The sequence below is a fragment of the Pleurodeles waltl genome, chromosome 11 (genome assembly GCF_031143425.1).
Source record: "Pleurodeles waltl isolate 20211129_DDA chromosome 11, aPleWal1.hap1.20221129, whole genome shotgun sequence".
Taxonomy (NCBI): Eukaryota; Metazoa; Chordata; class Amphibia; order Caudata; family Salamandridae; genus Pleurodeles; species Pleurodeles waltl.
In genome coordinates, this window is record NC_090450.1 from 691,413,230 (window position 1) to 691,431,878 (window position 18,649).

General features: G+C 48.2%; 1 protein-coding gene across 3 annotated transcripts in view; it reads left to right on the top strand.

Annotated features, from left to right (window-relative positions):
- Positions 1 to 4,221: 4,221 nt before the first annotated feature.
- Positions 4,222 to 18,649, top strand: part of RETSAT (retinol saturase) — a 144,469-nt gene continuing 130,041 nt past the window's right edge. For 2 of the 3 annotated variants that reach the window (XM_069214225.1, XM_069214224.1), the window contains exon 1: positions 4,242 to 4,627. In XM_069214225.1, the coding sequence (XP_069070326.1) occupies positions 4,468 to 4,627 (160 nt within the window). In that variant the 5' untranslated portion in view covers positions 4,242 to 4,467. Of the gene's footprint in view, positions 4,628 to 18,649 lie in introns of all 3 variants that reach the window. The other variant, XM_069214226.1, reaches the window with a different exon arrangement.

The following is an 18,649-nucleotide window of genomic DNA, read 5'->3' on the forward strand; positions in this document are numbered from 1 at the left end:
TGCGAAGTGGCGTAAATTGTGCGTGCTTTCAGGAGCTATTTTCCTCTTTCCCAGCACTTTACCAATATACTCCGGAGTCTTAGACCACACAGGGTACATACATCAACAACCACGTGGACAATTTTTTAGCACAAAGCGCCACACACACGAAGTTCGACGACTTCCCTACTCTCACACTGCAGAGTACACACACTCCTACTAAAACTTCATCTGGAGTACGCAGACTCCCTAAATTCCCTCACAAATGTCACAATTCACTTGCAATTTGCATAAGCTATGCAAGCACAACCTATCTCTCTCACTCTATTACTGGGACGCCGGGAACATACCCAACACTACAAGTAGGATCCAGGATCTGGGAAAGTCATTTCTGGGCTTAAGGGAACATCATTCTCTCTACAAATGCCATTTTTAAAAACAAAATCCAAAATTCAATAATACTGAATTCTCAAAATGGATCAATCTTCAAACTATTACCATAACTAGGAAAACTCGTCCATCAGTCTCCTAGCACACTGTCAATACCTGCCACTCTATATCAGGACCCTACAGCAATCCCCTATAGAAACTAACCATCCTCTGCTACCATAACAGTTGGCGCGTCGGTCCTTGATAAGTAAACTTACAAGGGGACGTGTATAGGTCGATGAACCTTTTGATTCGTATAGGTTGTTCTTACCATAATTTTCGTACAGAATCAAAAATCAACACACAAAATCATTAACCATTCGTCAAATCAATAATCAATGGAGTCAGTAAATGTCACACACCATGATTCTTCAGCCATGAATAACCACACCTTTAGGTATATATACATTTAGTAAGTTTATTCCCTATTCGTTAACAATACTAAATCATGAATCTTAATCATCAACTCTAATCAAGATTAATTTAATAACGCTTGTTAATCAGCAAGTCGCAGAGGACGTGATCTAATCGAAGCTTGAATCAAAAGACATTCTAAGGGATCAACACAAGACATTAGTAAAATCCAATTCAGCAAAACTATGACATCCATCAATTTCAGCAAGATAATCCGTCAACCATTTGTCCCTGTATTTTGTCAGTCGTAACGTGAGTAACCTCAGCTATCACCAATTAGCATCAGCATGTGGGGCTTCATGCAAAACAATTTAGAACACAAATTTGGAAAACATCCACCTAGAGGAAAATATTAGGTCAGCGCTGTTGCTACCTAGAAAGAAAAGGCATAAAAATGCAATTCAGTCATTGTCATATCTACCTATCCACAGTATTGGTCAGCAAGCAGAATCAGTCTTCGTCATCAGTCGATCCACAAAACATCAGGCTCTCAGTCAAAGAATATGAGCCTAATTACAGAATCTCTTCTTCTCCCCAAATATCGCCTCACAAAATCAGGATAAGTCTCTATAAGATCTAATCTGAATCTGGTCTGCTCTGCCATTTTGTTATATCAAAGTTCTCCAAACCATCCCCAAATTTCCAATTGGTCAATTAATCGTACGTTATTACTCTACCCAATAAAGTCCATTTACCAAATCTATGAATTCTAATTTTTCACAGTTCACATGTCGTTGATTGGCTTGCTGTACGATGTTCTCATCATCCGGCTCATCAGGTATCAAAATTGTTGCGTCTCCAGTCAGTGTCTTCATTGCTTGCGTACTGGGAAAGAACCCTTTGCACACTTTACACATATTTAGTTACTTTACGAGAGACCTCATCTCATGTCCGTCGGTTCCCATAGAAAGCTTCTGCTAAGCATTTTATTAAAACAATGCGCTTTTCATAGTTTGTTCACTCTGTCAGCATTTTGTATTAAACACTAAGAAATACAGCTTTTGCATGAGGCCTGGCAAAATTGAGCCAAGACACTCACTACGTTAAGGCCTACAGTTATTTAAGCAATAACATAATTCATAACCCTTAATATAACATATTACTACATCAATCTAATGTATTGTCAATATTTCATGTGGATTGATTATATTTTAGTACATTTCGTGAACACTGGTGGCCAATCTCAGAGGTCACATTTTCAAACATGCACATTATTTTTTTATGTTATTCATTTTTCTACTTAAGTCATTATTCAAAATACATGAACATTCATTAATAATTTCTAATTAAGACATCTGTATTAGCACCCCCTTTAGTCACTTTCACACCCTGATTTTTAAAACCCATCAGTTGTGGGAGTACTATAAACAGAGCAACATAACAACTGACTTGCCTCTGAATTTACAAATGGCATTGTTGTCATGGCGCTGTGGAGAGGCATGAATATTTTTAAGTTCATAATTAGAAACCGACACGTTTAATAAATGCCTCTCAATGTAGTGATGTGATCTGATGTACTTAGCTGAAAAGCATCCGAAAGTTAAAGAAATAAACTTTTTTAAACATTTTGAATAATCTTCATCACATTTGTATATGGTGTCTGTTACTCTATTTATGTGCAAACATTTTCAGGGCTCAGCTCGTTCATGGGCTTTTAGAGCCCAGACTCGCCATTGGCTTGGCTCTGCTCTCTCTGTTATATTGTAGACTCGCCCACTTCTACTTCCAACAAGATCTCCGTGGCACAGAACAAGACAGATAAATGGGCGAGAGAAGGAACGAGAGGTAGTTGGAAAAAAGCTGAGAGAACTTGAGAGAAATCTAAAAGATATAAAGCTAGTGGGGTAGGGCTAGAAAAGTACAAGACACATAACAAGAGTGAGAGAAAGGTGAGGGTTGGCCGAAAGTGCAAGAATATGAAAAATAAGATGAAAAGAGAGAGGGAGGGAAAGCGACATAAGAATAGTCTGACATGGGGAAGGAACCAGAGAGGTTTGAAGGCATGAGCAAAGTGGGCAATTGCCAGGGGCACTATCCTCCAAAAGGTAATCTTTCTGTCTCTATCTCATTCCTGTCTATTTCTTTATCTCACCATCTCTCACTTTGCCTCTCTCTAATTGCTACCAACACTGCCTGAGAAAAACATATTTAGGGGGTCATTCCGACCCCGGCAGCCATTGACCGCCGGGGCCGGGGTCGGCGGGAGCACCGCCAACAGGCTGGCGGTGCCCCGCAGGGCATTCTGACCGCGGCGGTTTGGCCGCGGTCAGAACAGGAAAACCAGCGGTGTCCCGCCGGTTTTCCGCTGCCCTGAGGAATCCCCCATGGCGGCGCAGCTTGCTGCGCCGCCATGGGGGATTCCGACCCTCTCACCGCCATCCTGTTCCTGGCGGTTCCGACCGCCAGGAACAGGATGGCGGTGAGGGGTGTCGTGGGGCCCCTGGGGGCCCCTGCAGTGCCAATGGCATGGGCACTGCAGCGGCCCCCGTAAGCGGGCCCCACTTTGAATTTCAGTGTCTGCATAGCAGACACTGAAATTCGCGACAGGTGCTACTGCACCCGTCGCACCCTTCCTACTCCGCCGGCTCCATTCGGAGCCGGCTTCCTCGTGGGAAGGGGTTTCCCGCTGGGCTGGCGGGCGGCCTTCTGGCGGTCGCCCGCCAGCCCAGCGGGAAACACAGAATGGCCGCCGCGGTCTTTTGACCGCGGTGCGGTCATTCGGCAGTTCCTGCCAGGCGGGCGGCTCCCGCCGCCCGCCGGGGTCTGAATGACCCCCTTAGTCTGTTTTTGTGTGACCCCCTTTGTCAGAAGGTTTAAGGTATAATTTAATACAGTGTAGCATCAAGTGGGCTTAAATTAGCAGAAAGAGGATAATGAAATATGTCTTGCCCCAAGGCCTCAAAAATCCTAACGGTGACACTGGAAGAAACTATAAATAAGTAGGCACTCTAAAGTCATCACTGTGCATGTGTGTGTGTGTGTATATATATATATATATATATATATATATATATATATATATATATATATATATATATAATCCTCAATAGATGGAACAATGACCATCTAACGGCTGCACCAATCCCGTGAATTCGATCCAGACCATCGGAACAAAGTCGTATTCAACAAAGCTGTGTTGAATTCATCAAATTTTATTGGTTGTAAAGGTTTACAGAGTCCTGGAGAGAAATTTAAAGGATATATGTCAACGGGGCTAACGGTTATACATATGAGGAATGATGAATATCTCCAGATCTCCCCCATTTGCTCCGTTTCTTTCATTTGTAGCAACCTTTGCTCCATAGATCAGACTGGTGAAAGGGGGGGGGGGGGAGGGGAGGAGCGAGGACATGAGCCCCACCCCCGGGGAGGGGCTGTTCCGCCCCGGCAATGACTTACGGTCGCTACTGGTTAAGGCTGACAGGAAGTGGTGGCGCGAGGGGTTAGATGCCTATTGGTGCTGGGGAGAGGTGGCTCCGCAGTGTCCACACAGACACTGCCTCAGGTGTTCCCACAGTAACTTTTTAGCCCAAGACCTTCCCAGCACTCCTCGGTACCCGGTCCAGTGAACACCGATTCCCCTGGTATCATTTAGAGACTCAGCATTCCCTCCCCACCCCATTATTTCAATCTCCGCTATTCACGATGCTGTTGTATATGGTTGCCTCGGCGGTTGTGCTCCTGCTGCTGCTGCTCAAGTGGGCATTCGGCGGCCGCGCCCCGAACCCCTTCGCCCAGGACAGCCGCAGAACCCCCGCGCCCCTGGTGACCGACAAACTGGCGCGGCGGAAGGTGCTGAAACAAGGTACGTGGTGAGAAAACGCAGCTGAGCAAAGTACACGCACAGTTGCACGGACATGTGAATATTACGCAGAGAGAGTGCAGCGTTGTGGGTGTAAGCAGTGCAGTCGAAATGGTGTGGAGGAGTGCGAGCTCAGCGGGAAATATTACATGCAGGTCAGGCCGGGTGAGTACTGTGGGGGTGGGACAAGTAAAGCACCGACGTATGAAGATGGTCGGAGCAGTACCAGGGCCCCCGAGCAGTGTAAATGCAGAGGGGTAAGTAAGGGCAGCGCAGTTCAGTGATACACATGTAGCCAAGCATAGCGCTTTCAAGTTTCCCAGGTCTGAGCAGCTCACCCAAATACTTTTTTGTTGTTTTTCACTTTTGCAATGTGGCATTTGTAGTTCTGCATTTCTGACTGTGAACACTGACTTAAGGGCTAAAACGCAAAGCGAATAACACGGAATGATGAAGATATTTTTGCTTGGAATCTGGGATGCTGAGAGTTCATGAAGTAGCACCTGCAGGACGGTAACATGAGCATAGGCCGGTGGGACCGCTGTTAGGGATTAACATAGTACATTCAGTCTATATAACACCAGCAGGAGTGGAGAGAAGGAGGTCGCTGCAGTGCAGACAGATATAGAGTCTGTCCGACAGGTCTGAATCATACATGTGTGGGTTGCAGAGCAGATGTAAACGGGAGTATTGTGCATCCTGGGGTGCACAGAAGAGGACTGTGATGCTTCGAGCGACCCAGGTAGGCTGGCACTCAGTGCTGCACACTGCGAGCATTAGCTGTGTATATGTGTATTTGATTGGCCAGAAGTTGTTAACATAGATGTCCTCTTGGCACTGACCTGTTGTTACCACAGGCACATAAACAACATAACTAGGAAAGTAACAAATCCAGTATTTAGGCGGTTTCTGAAAGTTTTGACTTTGAAATTGACACACACATGCAGCATAAGCTTGTTGGTGAGTGAAAATAACTGCCTGGAGAATGAATTTTTGGGTGAAACGGTGCGCCCCAAGTATCACACTGCACTGATTTATGTGGAAAAGGCCCTTTAATAAGGCAAGTGCATATCACGATAAACAAAGGTACAAGCGCACACTGAAATGATAAATAATGAGTCCAAGATCATCAAGTCGTGCTTCTTTCTTTTGAAGTGCTGTTTATTTTCAGAAGTACAAAACGGAGTTGTCAAATTTCTTACAACGCAGCAGCCGACACATGTTTTGTCCCGTGGACTTGGACTGACTCCTATCAAGTCTTTTATACTCTTTGCATCATACAAGGCTGTTGCGATCTCTTCTACTTGGCGGTCCACTCGCAATATCGTATGCCAGTCCGGGATTCATATCGCTTCTTGAACTTCCACGAACTGGTGCTATGCTAGACGCCACCTTTGCCTTACATTTCTTCAAGATTCCTATATTACCCAGCAGCAGTCTTGGCTTATCTTGCCTATTCCACTATCAAGTATATGAGTGACTTTGGAACTACGCTAAATTTTGACTAACTGACATTTTACTGATTTTCTCAGCCTTGAAAGTCCAAGGGATGAAACGCGTGTCGGCTTCTGCATTGTGAGAAATTTGACAACACCCATTTGTACTTCTGAAATAAAACCAGTACTTCAGAAAAAGAAACACGAATTGATGATCTTTAACTTTTTATTTATTGTTTCACTGTGCTCTTGTACCGTTGTTTACTAGTTTTCCGACTTGGTTTCCAGGCCGCACTGTTTTCATCATCGGTGACCGGGTGAATCGTTCTCTAGTAGCACTTGTTTATCAATGTGAGGGGACATTATGAAAGTATTTTTGGTTGCATATCAAACCCTATCATAGTAGGCTACTGTTGGATGTGTAGGCTTTCTAGCATTGTCACCAATTCTTTGTCGTGTGCACATCACAATAAGTGTAACTCCTTGGCCATTGCCTTGCAGACTAACATTGTGGCCTCATGTACACAGAAACCTCTAACACATACATATGCCTCCCCTAAAACACATCCCTCAACATTTTAAAACAACTACCAATCAACTTTTGCATAAATTCTCTTAAGAATTTCACAAGCAAACTCTGTTTCTTGGATAACTCAACTGAGAACAAATCTCAGACCCTCTCCCGTGCAACCAACCCCTCCCTCCACACACTGAGTCCATCCAGCCTCTTAACCAACCTTATTGTGGTTTGACTCAATCGCCATATCTGACATCCAGAACAGCCTTTGTGGGAAGCGTTTTTCTGCCCCAGTTTCAACCATAACATTTCTCCAAGAAGCCGTGCCTCAACTGAAACAGATACGGTTCCGTCCCCATTGAGGAAAGGTGGATCCCATCCTGCCGAAACAAATTAACCTCCTGAGATTTTCCTTCACCATGCTCCAACCTGACCCCGCCCTCCCCCATCCCTACAGGATTTACAAATCTCCCCTATTCATGTCTTTGCTCACTCAGTCAGCTGCTGAGTTAATTCACCCTCTCTACTCACTCCTGGGAACCAATTCAGTTCGTATTAACGTGTCCTTGACCAAAGACGTTCTAACTCTTTCAAATCCCTTTTCGTTCTTTTAATTAAAACTAGTCCTTTTATTTGCACCAAATCATTCTCACCCAAATAGGCCAGCAAAACATCTGGGCAGCCTGTACCATCTAACAGTTCTGTCAACTTTTGCAACGATTGCACACTCTCCCAGTTCATCGCCCTTTTCTCTGCCTCTGAATGTGGACCTTAATATTATCAAAGCCCAGCTGCTTGCTGCATATCCTCAGCTTGATGTGGCGCCTGCTGAATAAAGGGCTGGCTGCTGTTCCTAATCGCAGTTTTGCCTCTTTCTGGGGCAGGAGCTCAACCTGCCAAATAACAAGCAACCAGCCAAGCCTTTTAACACTGTGCACTACATCAGTAACAACTGTGGCTTAACATGTCTCTGAAAACACTTTGACCGCCATCTCTCCAATGTCTGCGTACCGGCCGGTAAACAGCCTCTGCTACCTGCCTCGGTCATATTACCCTAATTCGGAAAAAGTGTGACCCAAAACTCCTTGGGTGGCAAGCACAACATCTATAGTATCGGACATCTATGCCCTGACTCTTACAGTAATACAGAACACAATGTTAAACAATCCTAAAAAAGGGTTGCATACAATTGTTTTTCCAGACTATATCATGTTTCCTATCAGTCTCTGGAGTACCTTCATGATCTATTTATTGGAAGTTTAAATAGGTTTGAGAATTTCTTTATAAGTGCTGCATAGCCATACTCTGTTGTTTCCACATGTATTTAATTTCCAGCCTTGAAAAAGCCCTAACTAACCAGCCAGTATAGTGTGAGACATTTGCTGTCCGAACCCTGGAACATAAACGTCTGAAAACAATGAATCCTGCTTATCCTCATACAGGCCTGTTGTTTGTTTGATTAAAAAAAATATATATATTTCCCCAAAAATGGTGATTTATACTGTGTGATAGATGCCCTTCCTCTTCGTGTATTTTTTTTAATTTATCACCTGGGCTTTGGAGCTTATTCTGTCCTGAGAATACAAGACCACCCACCTCTCTTTCTCAAACCTAACTTCAGCAAATAACAGAATTTATCTATCAGTGGGACACCTTCTTACCAATACAATATTTATTAATCACACGCTCTGATCACTCTATACTATGTCATGGACGTTGATTCATTATTAATTGGTCTGTTGATGTCATTCATATTTTACTTCCGTCCACTACAGCATGGGGCAGTGGGTCAGACCACATCAGCAAATGGGTACGTTTTCTGTGAGTTACGGCTCTCTTCACTTTGCAAAGAGCACATCCAAACACAAAGTAGTTCTCTTCAGAGCCAGGCACTACTATATCAATGTTGCGTTTTGAGACCAAAATCATTTTTTTGCAGCAAAAGCATTTACTATAGATAGGCAAGGGCCCACCTGCGTCCCCAACGATAATGTTTCACAAAACTCAAGACAGAACAAAACATGCATTGGCAAAGTCATAAGGCTAGCATCCAACACCAGACCTATTGGCTTAGCCATTGTTTCTTTGGAATTCACTTTAGGTTGTAGGTCGATGCTTGAGCCAGTTCTTAGCATAGGTGTGAGGGTCTTCCAACCACTTTTGCCATTACATTAGAAGCATACACCTCCAACTGGTGAATATTTTTTTTTGATAGACATTTTATAAATTTTTCGGGAAAAAAAAAAAATTGGTCAATGGTACAAACATTTTTTAACAAGGTGCCAACATGGCGCCTAACATTGGTCAGTCCCGAGTCCCAGATCCCAGGCAACACAGTATAAGTAAGGTCAAACACTGCCTAAGCATCTGCTGCGGCCTCCCACTTCCCCCATATCCTGTCATATTTATTCGGACATCCTCTGGCCTCGTATACCAGTTTTTCACGTTGTGCACACCAGTCCGTCCCCCGCCTCCATTTAGTCAGTGCTGGGGCACCTCTGGTTTTCCAATCCGCCATTATATCCCTCTTAGCCACCAGGCATGCCACCCCAAGGAAGGTTCGGTCCGATCTTCTCAGCCCAGTGTCTCCCATGATCCCCAGTAGGAGGGGCAGTGGGTCCCTTTCTATGTTTTCCTGTAGGGCTCCCGAGATCTCCTGTAGGACCGCTCCCCAGTAGGTCACTATGACTGGACACGTCCATACCATGTGAAAGAAGTCGGCTGCTGGGTTCATGCATCGCGGGCACTCCGCTGTGGGTTGGAGGCCCGCCCGGTGTAGTTTGGAGGGTGTGAGGTAGGCTGTGTGGAGGTAAAAAGTCTGTATTAACCGGAAGCGGGAGGCCATTGTTAGGGTACGGGGGGCCATCAGTGCTTCGCTCCAATCCATCTCCTACATGGGGCCCACCCATCCCTCCCATCTCTGGCGGAGCCCCCCCAGGGAGCAAGCAGTGTGAGCAATCAAAGTACGGTATATCTGGGAAACACCTCCCTTACCCAGATTCCCCATCAGTACCATCGCCTCAATGGGGCTATATTCGGGTATGTTATCTCCTGCCTGCATATGTACTAGTAGGGCATGGCGGAGCTGGAGATACTTATGAAATTGTGTCTTATTTAGGGAGAAGAGTTTCTGGAGGTCCCCAAATGATCGCATATGTGACCCTTCCCAAACATCGCCCAGAGTAGAGATGCCTATATTGTCCCATTTCTGGAAACCCTCCAGGTTCACCACTTCCGTTAGGTGCTTCCCATGCCATAGTGGGGTCCGCTGGGTAAGGCGCCCCCACCACCCTGACAGTTTCTGGGCCACTCGCCAACCCAATAAAATCACTTTAGTCACTTCTGGGATGTCCCGGGAGATCGGGCCCCGTATAGGGTATCAAAGATCCGCGGGTAGCCCAGCGATCGGAGTTCCAACCGATACGCCGGGTCCGACCACCCGCCCCCCACCCAGTCATTGATCACGAGCAGGTGCATCGCGAGGAGATAATAATGGATGTTGGACATGCCCAGTCCCCCGTCGTAAACATCTCTTTGACAGGTTTTGAGCGCCAGGCGTGGGCGGGTGTCGTTCCACATGAATTGACGCGCCAGTGAGTCCATCTCTCTAAACCATTTCTTAGGGATGGGGTGTGGAAAGTTTTGCAATAAATATAAGAGTCTGGGGAGGATCATCATCTTGTAGAGTGCTATTCTGCCAAGCAGGTTTAAGGGGAGAGTCCTCCAGCGCTGTAGGTCAGTTCTAATTCTTCTAGTTAGCGGTGTTATGTTGAGCTCCCATGTCAGCTCAGGGAGTAGTGAGATATGTATTCCCAAATACTTAAAACTGTTCCTTCGCACTGGGATGTTGCGCTGCCAGTCCACACAGTCCCAGGAACGATGTAGGGGGACCAATAGGGACTTATTGGGGTTTAGAATCAGACCCGAGGCCTCCGCGAAGAGGCTCAGAATTTGTAGGACGCGGGGACCGCTTTTAGCCGGGTTGGAAATGTACAGTAGGACATTGTCTGCGTATAGCGCTACTCGGTCCTCTGGGCAAGCGGGCCAGGGCCAACCCTCGATCAAAGGGTCTTCTCGTAGCAGTATCGCCAGGGGCTGTATTATTAGTGCGAAGAGCAGTGGGGATAGCGGGCATCCCTGTCGGGTGCCACGACCAATGGGGAACGAGTCAGAGACCACTCCATTCACTTGTACCCGGGCCGTCGGGTTAGAATAGAGGAGCCTCACCAGGCCTCGGAATTTAGGCCCGAGCCCATTTCTTTGGATCACTTGGTCTAGGAAGGACCAGTCCACCGTGTCAAAGGCTTTTTCAAAGTCGAGCAAGAGTAGCGCCAGGGAGGTGTGTGACAAGGTCTTGCGATGTGCTCAGGCCAGATGTAATCGTCTAATGCAATGTTGGGTACTGCGGGTAGGCATAAAGCCGCATTGGTCAGGGTGAACCAGGGTGGGCATCACCTTCCTCAGTCTGGATGCAAGGATCACGGACAGCACTTTGATCTCCGCATTCAGAAGTGAGATGGGCCGGTATGCCGAGCAGTGTCGCGACGGGGGTTGGGTCTTGGGCATCACTACAATTGTGGCTTGGTCGATCTCAGTGGGGAAGCGACCCTGCCTTTCGGCTTCTTCGTACATACTGAGCAAGTGGGGACCCAGAATGTCGCCGCATCTGTTGTATAGCTCCGCAGGGAATCCATCCGGTCCCGGGGTCCTGCCCGGCGCCAGGCTGGCGATCGCGCTTGTGACCTCCGCGAGGCCAATAGATTAATCTAGTCTATTCCTTATCACTAGGGGAACACTAGGGAGAGTTATGTCGTTTAAGAGGGGGGACTCTCTCTCAGCAATGGGTCGAGGATGTTCTGCGTATAGGTGCGTGTAGTAGGAAGCAAACCTTTGCGCAATTTCAATGGGTGTTTTGGAAAGCGAACCTGAATCCTCCACAATTTCAGGTATGACCCTGTTGGCTAGAGGGCGGGTGGCCAGCCAGTGTAAGATTTTCCCGTTTTTATCCCCCCAGCCATATATTCGTGCTGCTGAGGCCCTCCAGATATGTTTTGCTGATTCTAGTGCTATGTGTTTCATTTCTTCTCTAACCATAGTGAGCTGTCTCAGAATAGAGGCCGACGCTGAGGTCGCTTGTTGGCTCTCCAGGGTTAGCGCCTTGGCCTCCAACTCAAACAGTTGTGAATCTCTGGCACGCTCACGTGAACGCAGGAGGTATTTGGCTTGTCCTCTGAGAGTGGCCTTGTAGGCGGCCCATATTGTACCTGGAGATCGGACCGATCCCATGTTCAGCTCGAAATATTGGGTGAGGTGGTTCCTAATTTCATGGGTATAGTCGTTGTCCTGTAGGAACCATGCGTTCAGGCGCCACATCGGGCGTCTGGTGGGGTCCGTACCGCCCAGCCGGACGCGCACTGGCGCGTGATCTGAGACCCCGCGGGGCAGCAACTCCGCACCCGTGACGCTGGTGATGTCTAGAGCGGGCATAAATACAAGGTCAATTCTGGACTGTGTTGAGTGGGCAGCCGAGGTGTGTGTGTGTAGCGGCGTTCCCTGGGATGCCAGATTCTCCATACCTCACACAGACCGAGGCTCTCAGCCCAGCTGTTAAGACTCGAGGCCCGGGTGGATCTACTAGCAGTAATTTCGCCGGATACATCTAGACTGGGGTTGAGGACAGCGTTGAAGTCCCCTCCCAGCAGGGTGATACCCTGGGGGAGACCCGCTGCCACATGGCGGAGCGAAAGTAAGAATGCGTCGGAGGCCCGTACACACATACAAGGTTTATCGGTGACCCGTGAAGAATCCCCCTAACTACTACAAATCTGTCCTGGGGGTCGGATTGTGTGGCTGTAACCACCATGGGTAGCGAGCGGTGGAGCAGAATGGCCACCCCCCTGGATCCTCTAGAGAAGCCCGCATGAAACACCCTATCGTACCCTCCTCGTGCGAGCATGGGACACTTAGTCCCAAGGAGGTGGGTTTCCTGTAATAGGACCACTGAGGGGGAGTATCTGCGGAGAGTATTGGATACTGCGGATCTCTTGATCTTATCTAGTAGGCCATTTACGTTCCATGAAATAATCTGGGTCAGTGAGGGCCGGGCGTGGGTTGCGTGGGTGTTATATGATTTTGAGTGCCTGTCTGTGGACCCCGGGACGACTGTTTTAAACGCAACAATGAAATATTAAGGTAATAAAGAAAACTATTCAACATTTTACTATCTAAACCCGTTTTAAACTCTTTGCCCCCCAACCACCCCCCTCCCCATACTCCCTCCCTGGAAGCATCTGTCGCCCAAATACCCAACCAGAACCTAACAGCCAGGAGGACTGTCATTGGGGTGGAGTGGTGGACCCCTCCATTTAGTCGGATCAATTGCAATTTAGCAGACATGGTTCAAGTTTTGCGCGGCATGCGCTGAGGAGTAGTAACGCCACCCGCAGTGTCTCCTCCAGGGTCCACGGGTGCGCACCGGTGCCCAGGACCTCCCAGTGTATCTCAGTGGGGACCCAGCGGTTCAGATCAGCCAAGCACCGGGGACTGGCTCAGGCGGTTATCATCCGCGGCTTGCGTTGTGTCCCGGGGTCCCGAGGGTCCAGCCGGGACTCTCTCGGTCTGTGTATCGGAATCTTGAGCCGTCTCGTCGTTGGTGGGAGTGCCTGAGTCTTTCTGCCTCCCTCTACGGGATCTGGTGCGCCTCCGGCTCCTCCAGGGTTCTCCCCAAGGGGGGGGGGCCCTCGCTGGAGGTCCCCCTGGCTGCTTTCAGGGGACCCCTCCGGGCTCTGAGGCCTTCCTCCGTTAGCCAGTCCCACGCATTCTCAGGAGATTCGAAAAAGTATGCTTTTCCGGCCATGAGTACCTTAAGTCTCGCTGGGAAGAGGAGCATGTATGAGAGCTGCATTGCTCTGAGCTTTTGCTTTACCTACTCATATGATCGACGGCGGGTCTGAACTTCACGGGTGTAGTCTGGGAAGATTAAGATCTTATGATTCTCCCATTGCAGGTCTTCGGTGCGTCTGGCTTCTTTAAGGATATTGTCTCGGTCTTTAAAGTTAAAGAAGCGTGCAATCATCGGGCGTTTAGGGCCACCCGGTGGGGGGCGTGGGGCAAGGGCCCTGTGGGCACATTCGACTGCGAACCAAGGTGAAAGAGTTTGATCCGGCATCCAGGTCTTGATCCACCGCTCCAGAAATTCGGAGGCCTTATCTTCCTCCACGCCCTCAGGGAATCCGACAAAGCGCAGGTTGTTGCGCCTTGATCGGTTTTCCACGTCCTCCGCGTGGCGGTGCAACTCACTGGTTCGAGTTTGTAGCTGGGCCACCTTGGTTCCGAGATCGGATAGTTCGTCTTCAGTCTGGGAGACACGGGCTTCCACATTGGTGATCCGACTCACCGCATTTCTGAGGTCTTGTCGAATAAGGCCCATGTCCTCTCGTACTTCCCCGATTTTGGTCTCTACGGCTACTTGCGATGATTGGATTGCATGGAGGATGGCATTCACTCCGTCCAGTGCGGGACCTCCACCAGCCGTGTCTCCTCCTCCCCGGGAACCCGCCGGCGTCATGAACCGGTCGATCTTTTGCTGGGAGGCCGGGGGTTGTTTGTTTGCCTTGTCCTTCCCCATTTTGGCGCAGGGGACAGGGGTCACTTGTATAATTTCTCTGGGTGTTCTAGGTCGTGTCTAAGGGCGGGTAACCGTCGGCAGGGCTTTTTTGTGGCGGGCAGGTTTGTGTGGTCACAGTCCTTTATTTGGAACGCAATGGTCGCAAGTCCACTCCTCCCCCTGGGAGAGCTGAGTCCTCGGTGCAGGGGGGGGGGGGAAACCCTGGAGGGCCACCCCGGCGTGCCCGGGGCTTCGTCGGATGGCCACCAGCTCAGGCTCGCCGAGGCATGAGTTCAGGGGCGCGGTGTCCTGGCAGTGGGTCCGCCACCGCTCCCGCCTGGCTGCTGTTGGTGGGTATGCATTCACTGCGCTGCAACCGCGCGATCTGATGGGGCCAAGGATTTTGTTCCTGTCTATTCGGCTCGATTCACACCTCTGAGGCATTCTGCAGTAGGCCCCACTTGTTCTGGGGCCCGGAAGGCAGTCCAGGACGCCGGGCTCCTCTTTCTTTTGAGCCTCTTCCCCTGTCTTTTATTGGGGGTGTTTCGTTTTCAGCGCCTGGGTCCCGGCACATCTGTCACCCCTCCAGCCCGCCGCGGACCCTAGGCACATTGCTTTTCTCAATCAGGGGTCCAGGGGGACCTCGCCGCAGGGGACGCTCTTCTTGTGTCTCTATCGCTGCTCGGGCAAATCCCAGTGGGTCTCCCTCCTGAAGCGTCTCGGATGCCGAGTCGTCTTAGCGCCTGGGCCCCGGCACCGCTATCACCCTCCCGGCTTGCCGCGGATCCCCGGCACACTGCTCACCTCACTCGGGAGTCCGGGGGGCCCCTGCCGCAGGGGACGCTCTTATTGCGGCTCCTTCGCCGCCCGGGCGGATCCGGAGGGGATCTTTTCCTCAAAGCAGCTCGGACGCCGCAGCTCCTGCAGCCGGCGCCACCAGGCAGGCGCGCGGCGCAGCCCGGGACATCGGGAGCCCCGCTTGCAGATCGGGGCAGCGCCGCCCCTTCAATCTACAGGGGCTCGCGCTCCAAGGCTCAGCGCCGGCTCCTTTTCAGTCTCCACGGCGCCCCCGGTCCAAGGTAGTTGCATCAAGGGGCAGGCAGCTCCGAATCAGTTTAGTTGAGACGGTCCTGCTCCGACTGACATTTTGGTACTCGGGCCGCGTCGCGTGAACGGGGCTCGGCTTCACTACCGCTCACCACATCAGGACCCCAGCGGGACGGGGAGATCGTGGGGATGGCTGGCACGGCACCATTGGGTTGCTAAGTCGTGGTAATCTCGGGCGGATGACGGAGGGGTCCAGAGCACTCTCAGAGTGCGACCGACATCTTGACGCCCAAAGCCACCTCCCCCACCCCCCCAACTGGTGAATATTTGAATCTGTTAGTTGTGATCTACTGTCAAGGATAGGAGTGTGTGTTTTTGGTTGTATTAGGGGGAGAGCAGCGTTTAGAGCTATGGGGGCGGGGAGCTTTTTTTTATTATGAAACAAAGCTGAGAGGTAATTTACTTTTTTATGGGTAGAGGTGGGCAGGGCCGGACTGAAAATCCAAATCAGGCCAGGGAAAAATGTTTAAAGCAATCCTACGACGCATGGGGCTGTGACTAGAATCGGGGGGCATGGTTGTGTCATGGCAGCCCTTCTTTCTCTGAAAGTATCCATCATTCCTGCAGCCTTCTGTGAAACGCCAGAGTGGTACAATTGCCAGACCGGCTTTGAAGGTGGGTTTTGAGTGGATTGATTGACTCATCCTTGTCTCTCCCTATTTCTTTCTTAGCTTCTGTTTGGGGAGGTCACTGGAAGTTTTACATCCTTTAGTTGAGGTTTTACAATACCCCAACCAAGATGCTCCCAAACAAAGTACAAAAACATGTTTTAAATATCTTTCCCAGTCTGTAGGCTGCACAGGTCTAACACAAGCACTGACCGTGTCGTAGGTGCCAGGTGATGCTTGAAGGACCAATCAAAATGCAGTACACTTAAGTGACAAAGATTTGAGGTCCAAAACAAGGCTGATGTAAACAAGTTAAACAACTACTAACTAGGTATTCGTAAAAGCTTGTGGCTCAGAAAAGGAAAAAATAAAGCCAACATAAATATTGTTTTCACTCATGACTCGGTAGTTCTAAGAGGATTGAAAATCTACAGAAAGTCGTCAAAAGAGGGGCATTGAGACTCCTGCAGTATCTACTTTTATGGCAAAATTGAGCATTCTCCTATTTATGTATGGGGAACTCTAGATCTGTTTTCTGATTGCAACAATGTTACACTATCTGGGGATTGCTCCTGGATTTAATGGTGTAGTTTAAATTATCCAGTTTTCATGTATGGTGTTTGCAGGCTTCAGCCGGTATCGGTAGTGGCCCGTGTGGTGCAGTGCACATTGCACCTGTTGAAGGCTGGGCACCTGTCACAGTTGTGTTCCTAGTGCAGCCTCGGACACACACCAGAGGGCCTGATTAGAAGTTGCTGGTTGAAATACCGTTCCCCGTGATGTGGCAGAAACTTCAGAGCTGTCCCTCATGTCACAGTCGTCATCTATCTATACGTGACAATTTATGAATTATGTTAAACAAAGCACTAATGGTTTGATTGTAAAGTGATGTACTGAGAAGTCCTGTTGGTGTGCATTCACCATTGACTAGGCACTTAAACCTAGGTGGTATTGAGATTAAATTACAGGTTTGAAATATTAATCTTTCATTATATTATATTTTGAGGTCTAAATTAATAGTTTGCATTGAAACAGTATTAGACTTTTGATGTTAACTGTTTTAAATTAATTTGCAAAAGCAGAGAAATGCAGTTCTACACCACATTAATGGAAATGTGTTTACAGTTTTTTCATTTTAAAGTTACCGTAACTTGAATGCAAATGAAAGTTTATTAATGCTGAATTTATAGTTAACATATGAAAATGTGCATTATTTGAATATATTAATGTGGTGTTTTTATTCACATGCATTAACGTAAGTGAGGCCTGCTAGGCCCTGTTTTCGTGACTGTGCAGAAAATGTTAAGTCATCTTGCTAACATGTACCTTCCATCCAGATTTCGTTCCCATGTGAATACCAGCTTTGTCATAGCTGCGTGTTGTTCTGCACATAGAAAGTAGGAGAAAGTGTCCTTGAGGATGAAATATCCTGGACTGTGGATGATGACAAACCTGGGAAACCATTCTAATGTTTCAAGTTGGAGTCCCATGATTGACTTCTATTGGATGTTGCCCCTTTAACGTCAGGTGGACTGATGACCTGACAAATCATTTTGCCCTATGTACTTTAATACAGCGATGCCAACCTGGACTTTGATCAGAATCCCTGCAGAACCAGAGAAGAAGAATCCTTTTGCCCTTTATCCTGTATGCTGACCCCCGCTTGGACTCTGAGAGGTACTGTCCTCTCTGCCCTTGCCCCTTTGAAGTGCCCTGCTGAGACTTAGAGATTGCTCCCTAACCCAAAGAAGACTCTTGACACAGCTACTGACATGCTGAAGCTGTCCCTTTTTACTTACTTTTCCCCCATCTTTGTTAGTGATCTGTTGCCCGAGATTACTTTTTTCCATTTTTTTTTTTTTTTTTTTGTCTTTTACCTGCATTTGTTCCATCCAGAACATTATTCCCTGATTGGCTAATCTGTAGGGTTTTCCCTTGCCCAAATTAGCTGAAATGAGATGATTTGAATTGCCCTAATGCTTATTAAAACTGTGCAACGTTTTTTTCTGTCCATCTTATAATTTTATTGATGTTCTGTATGGTATTTGTTGAGTGCCTAGTTCTTTGTTAGCTCGCCTGAGCTTATTTCGTCACCTTGGTCAACCCTTGGTGATTCTGTATCTTTATAACTTTGTCTTGAGAACTGTCTACGTGTGTAAAGAAATGGCTCCCTGTTGCAGTTACCCCCCACTTTTTGCCTGATACTGATGCTGACTTGACTGAGAAGAGTGCTGGGACCCTGCTAACCAGGCCCCAGCACCAGTGTTCCTTCACCTAAAATGTACCATTGTATCCACAATTGGCACACCCTGGCATTCAGATAAGTCCCTTGTAACTGGTACTTCTAGTACCAAGGGCCCTGATGCCAAGGAAGGTCTCTAAGGCTGCAGCATGTCTTATGCCACCCTAGAGACCCCTCACTCAGCACAGACACACTGCTTACAAGCCTGTGGGTGCTAGTGAGAACAAAATGAGTAAGTCGACATGGCACTCCCCTCAGGGTGCCATGCCAGCCTCTCACTGCCTATGCAGTATAGGTAAGACACCCCTCTAGCAGGCCTTACAGCCCTAAGGCAGGGTGCACTATACCATAGGTGAGGGTACCAGTGCATGAGCATGGTACCCCTACAGTGTCTAAACAAAACCTTAGACATTGTAAGTGCAGGGTAGCCATAAGAGTATATGGTCTGGGAGCCTGTCAAACACGAACTCCACAGCACCATAATGGCTACACTGAAAACTGGGAAGTTT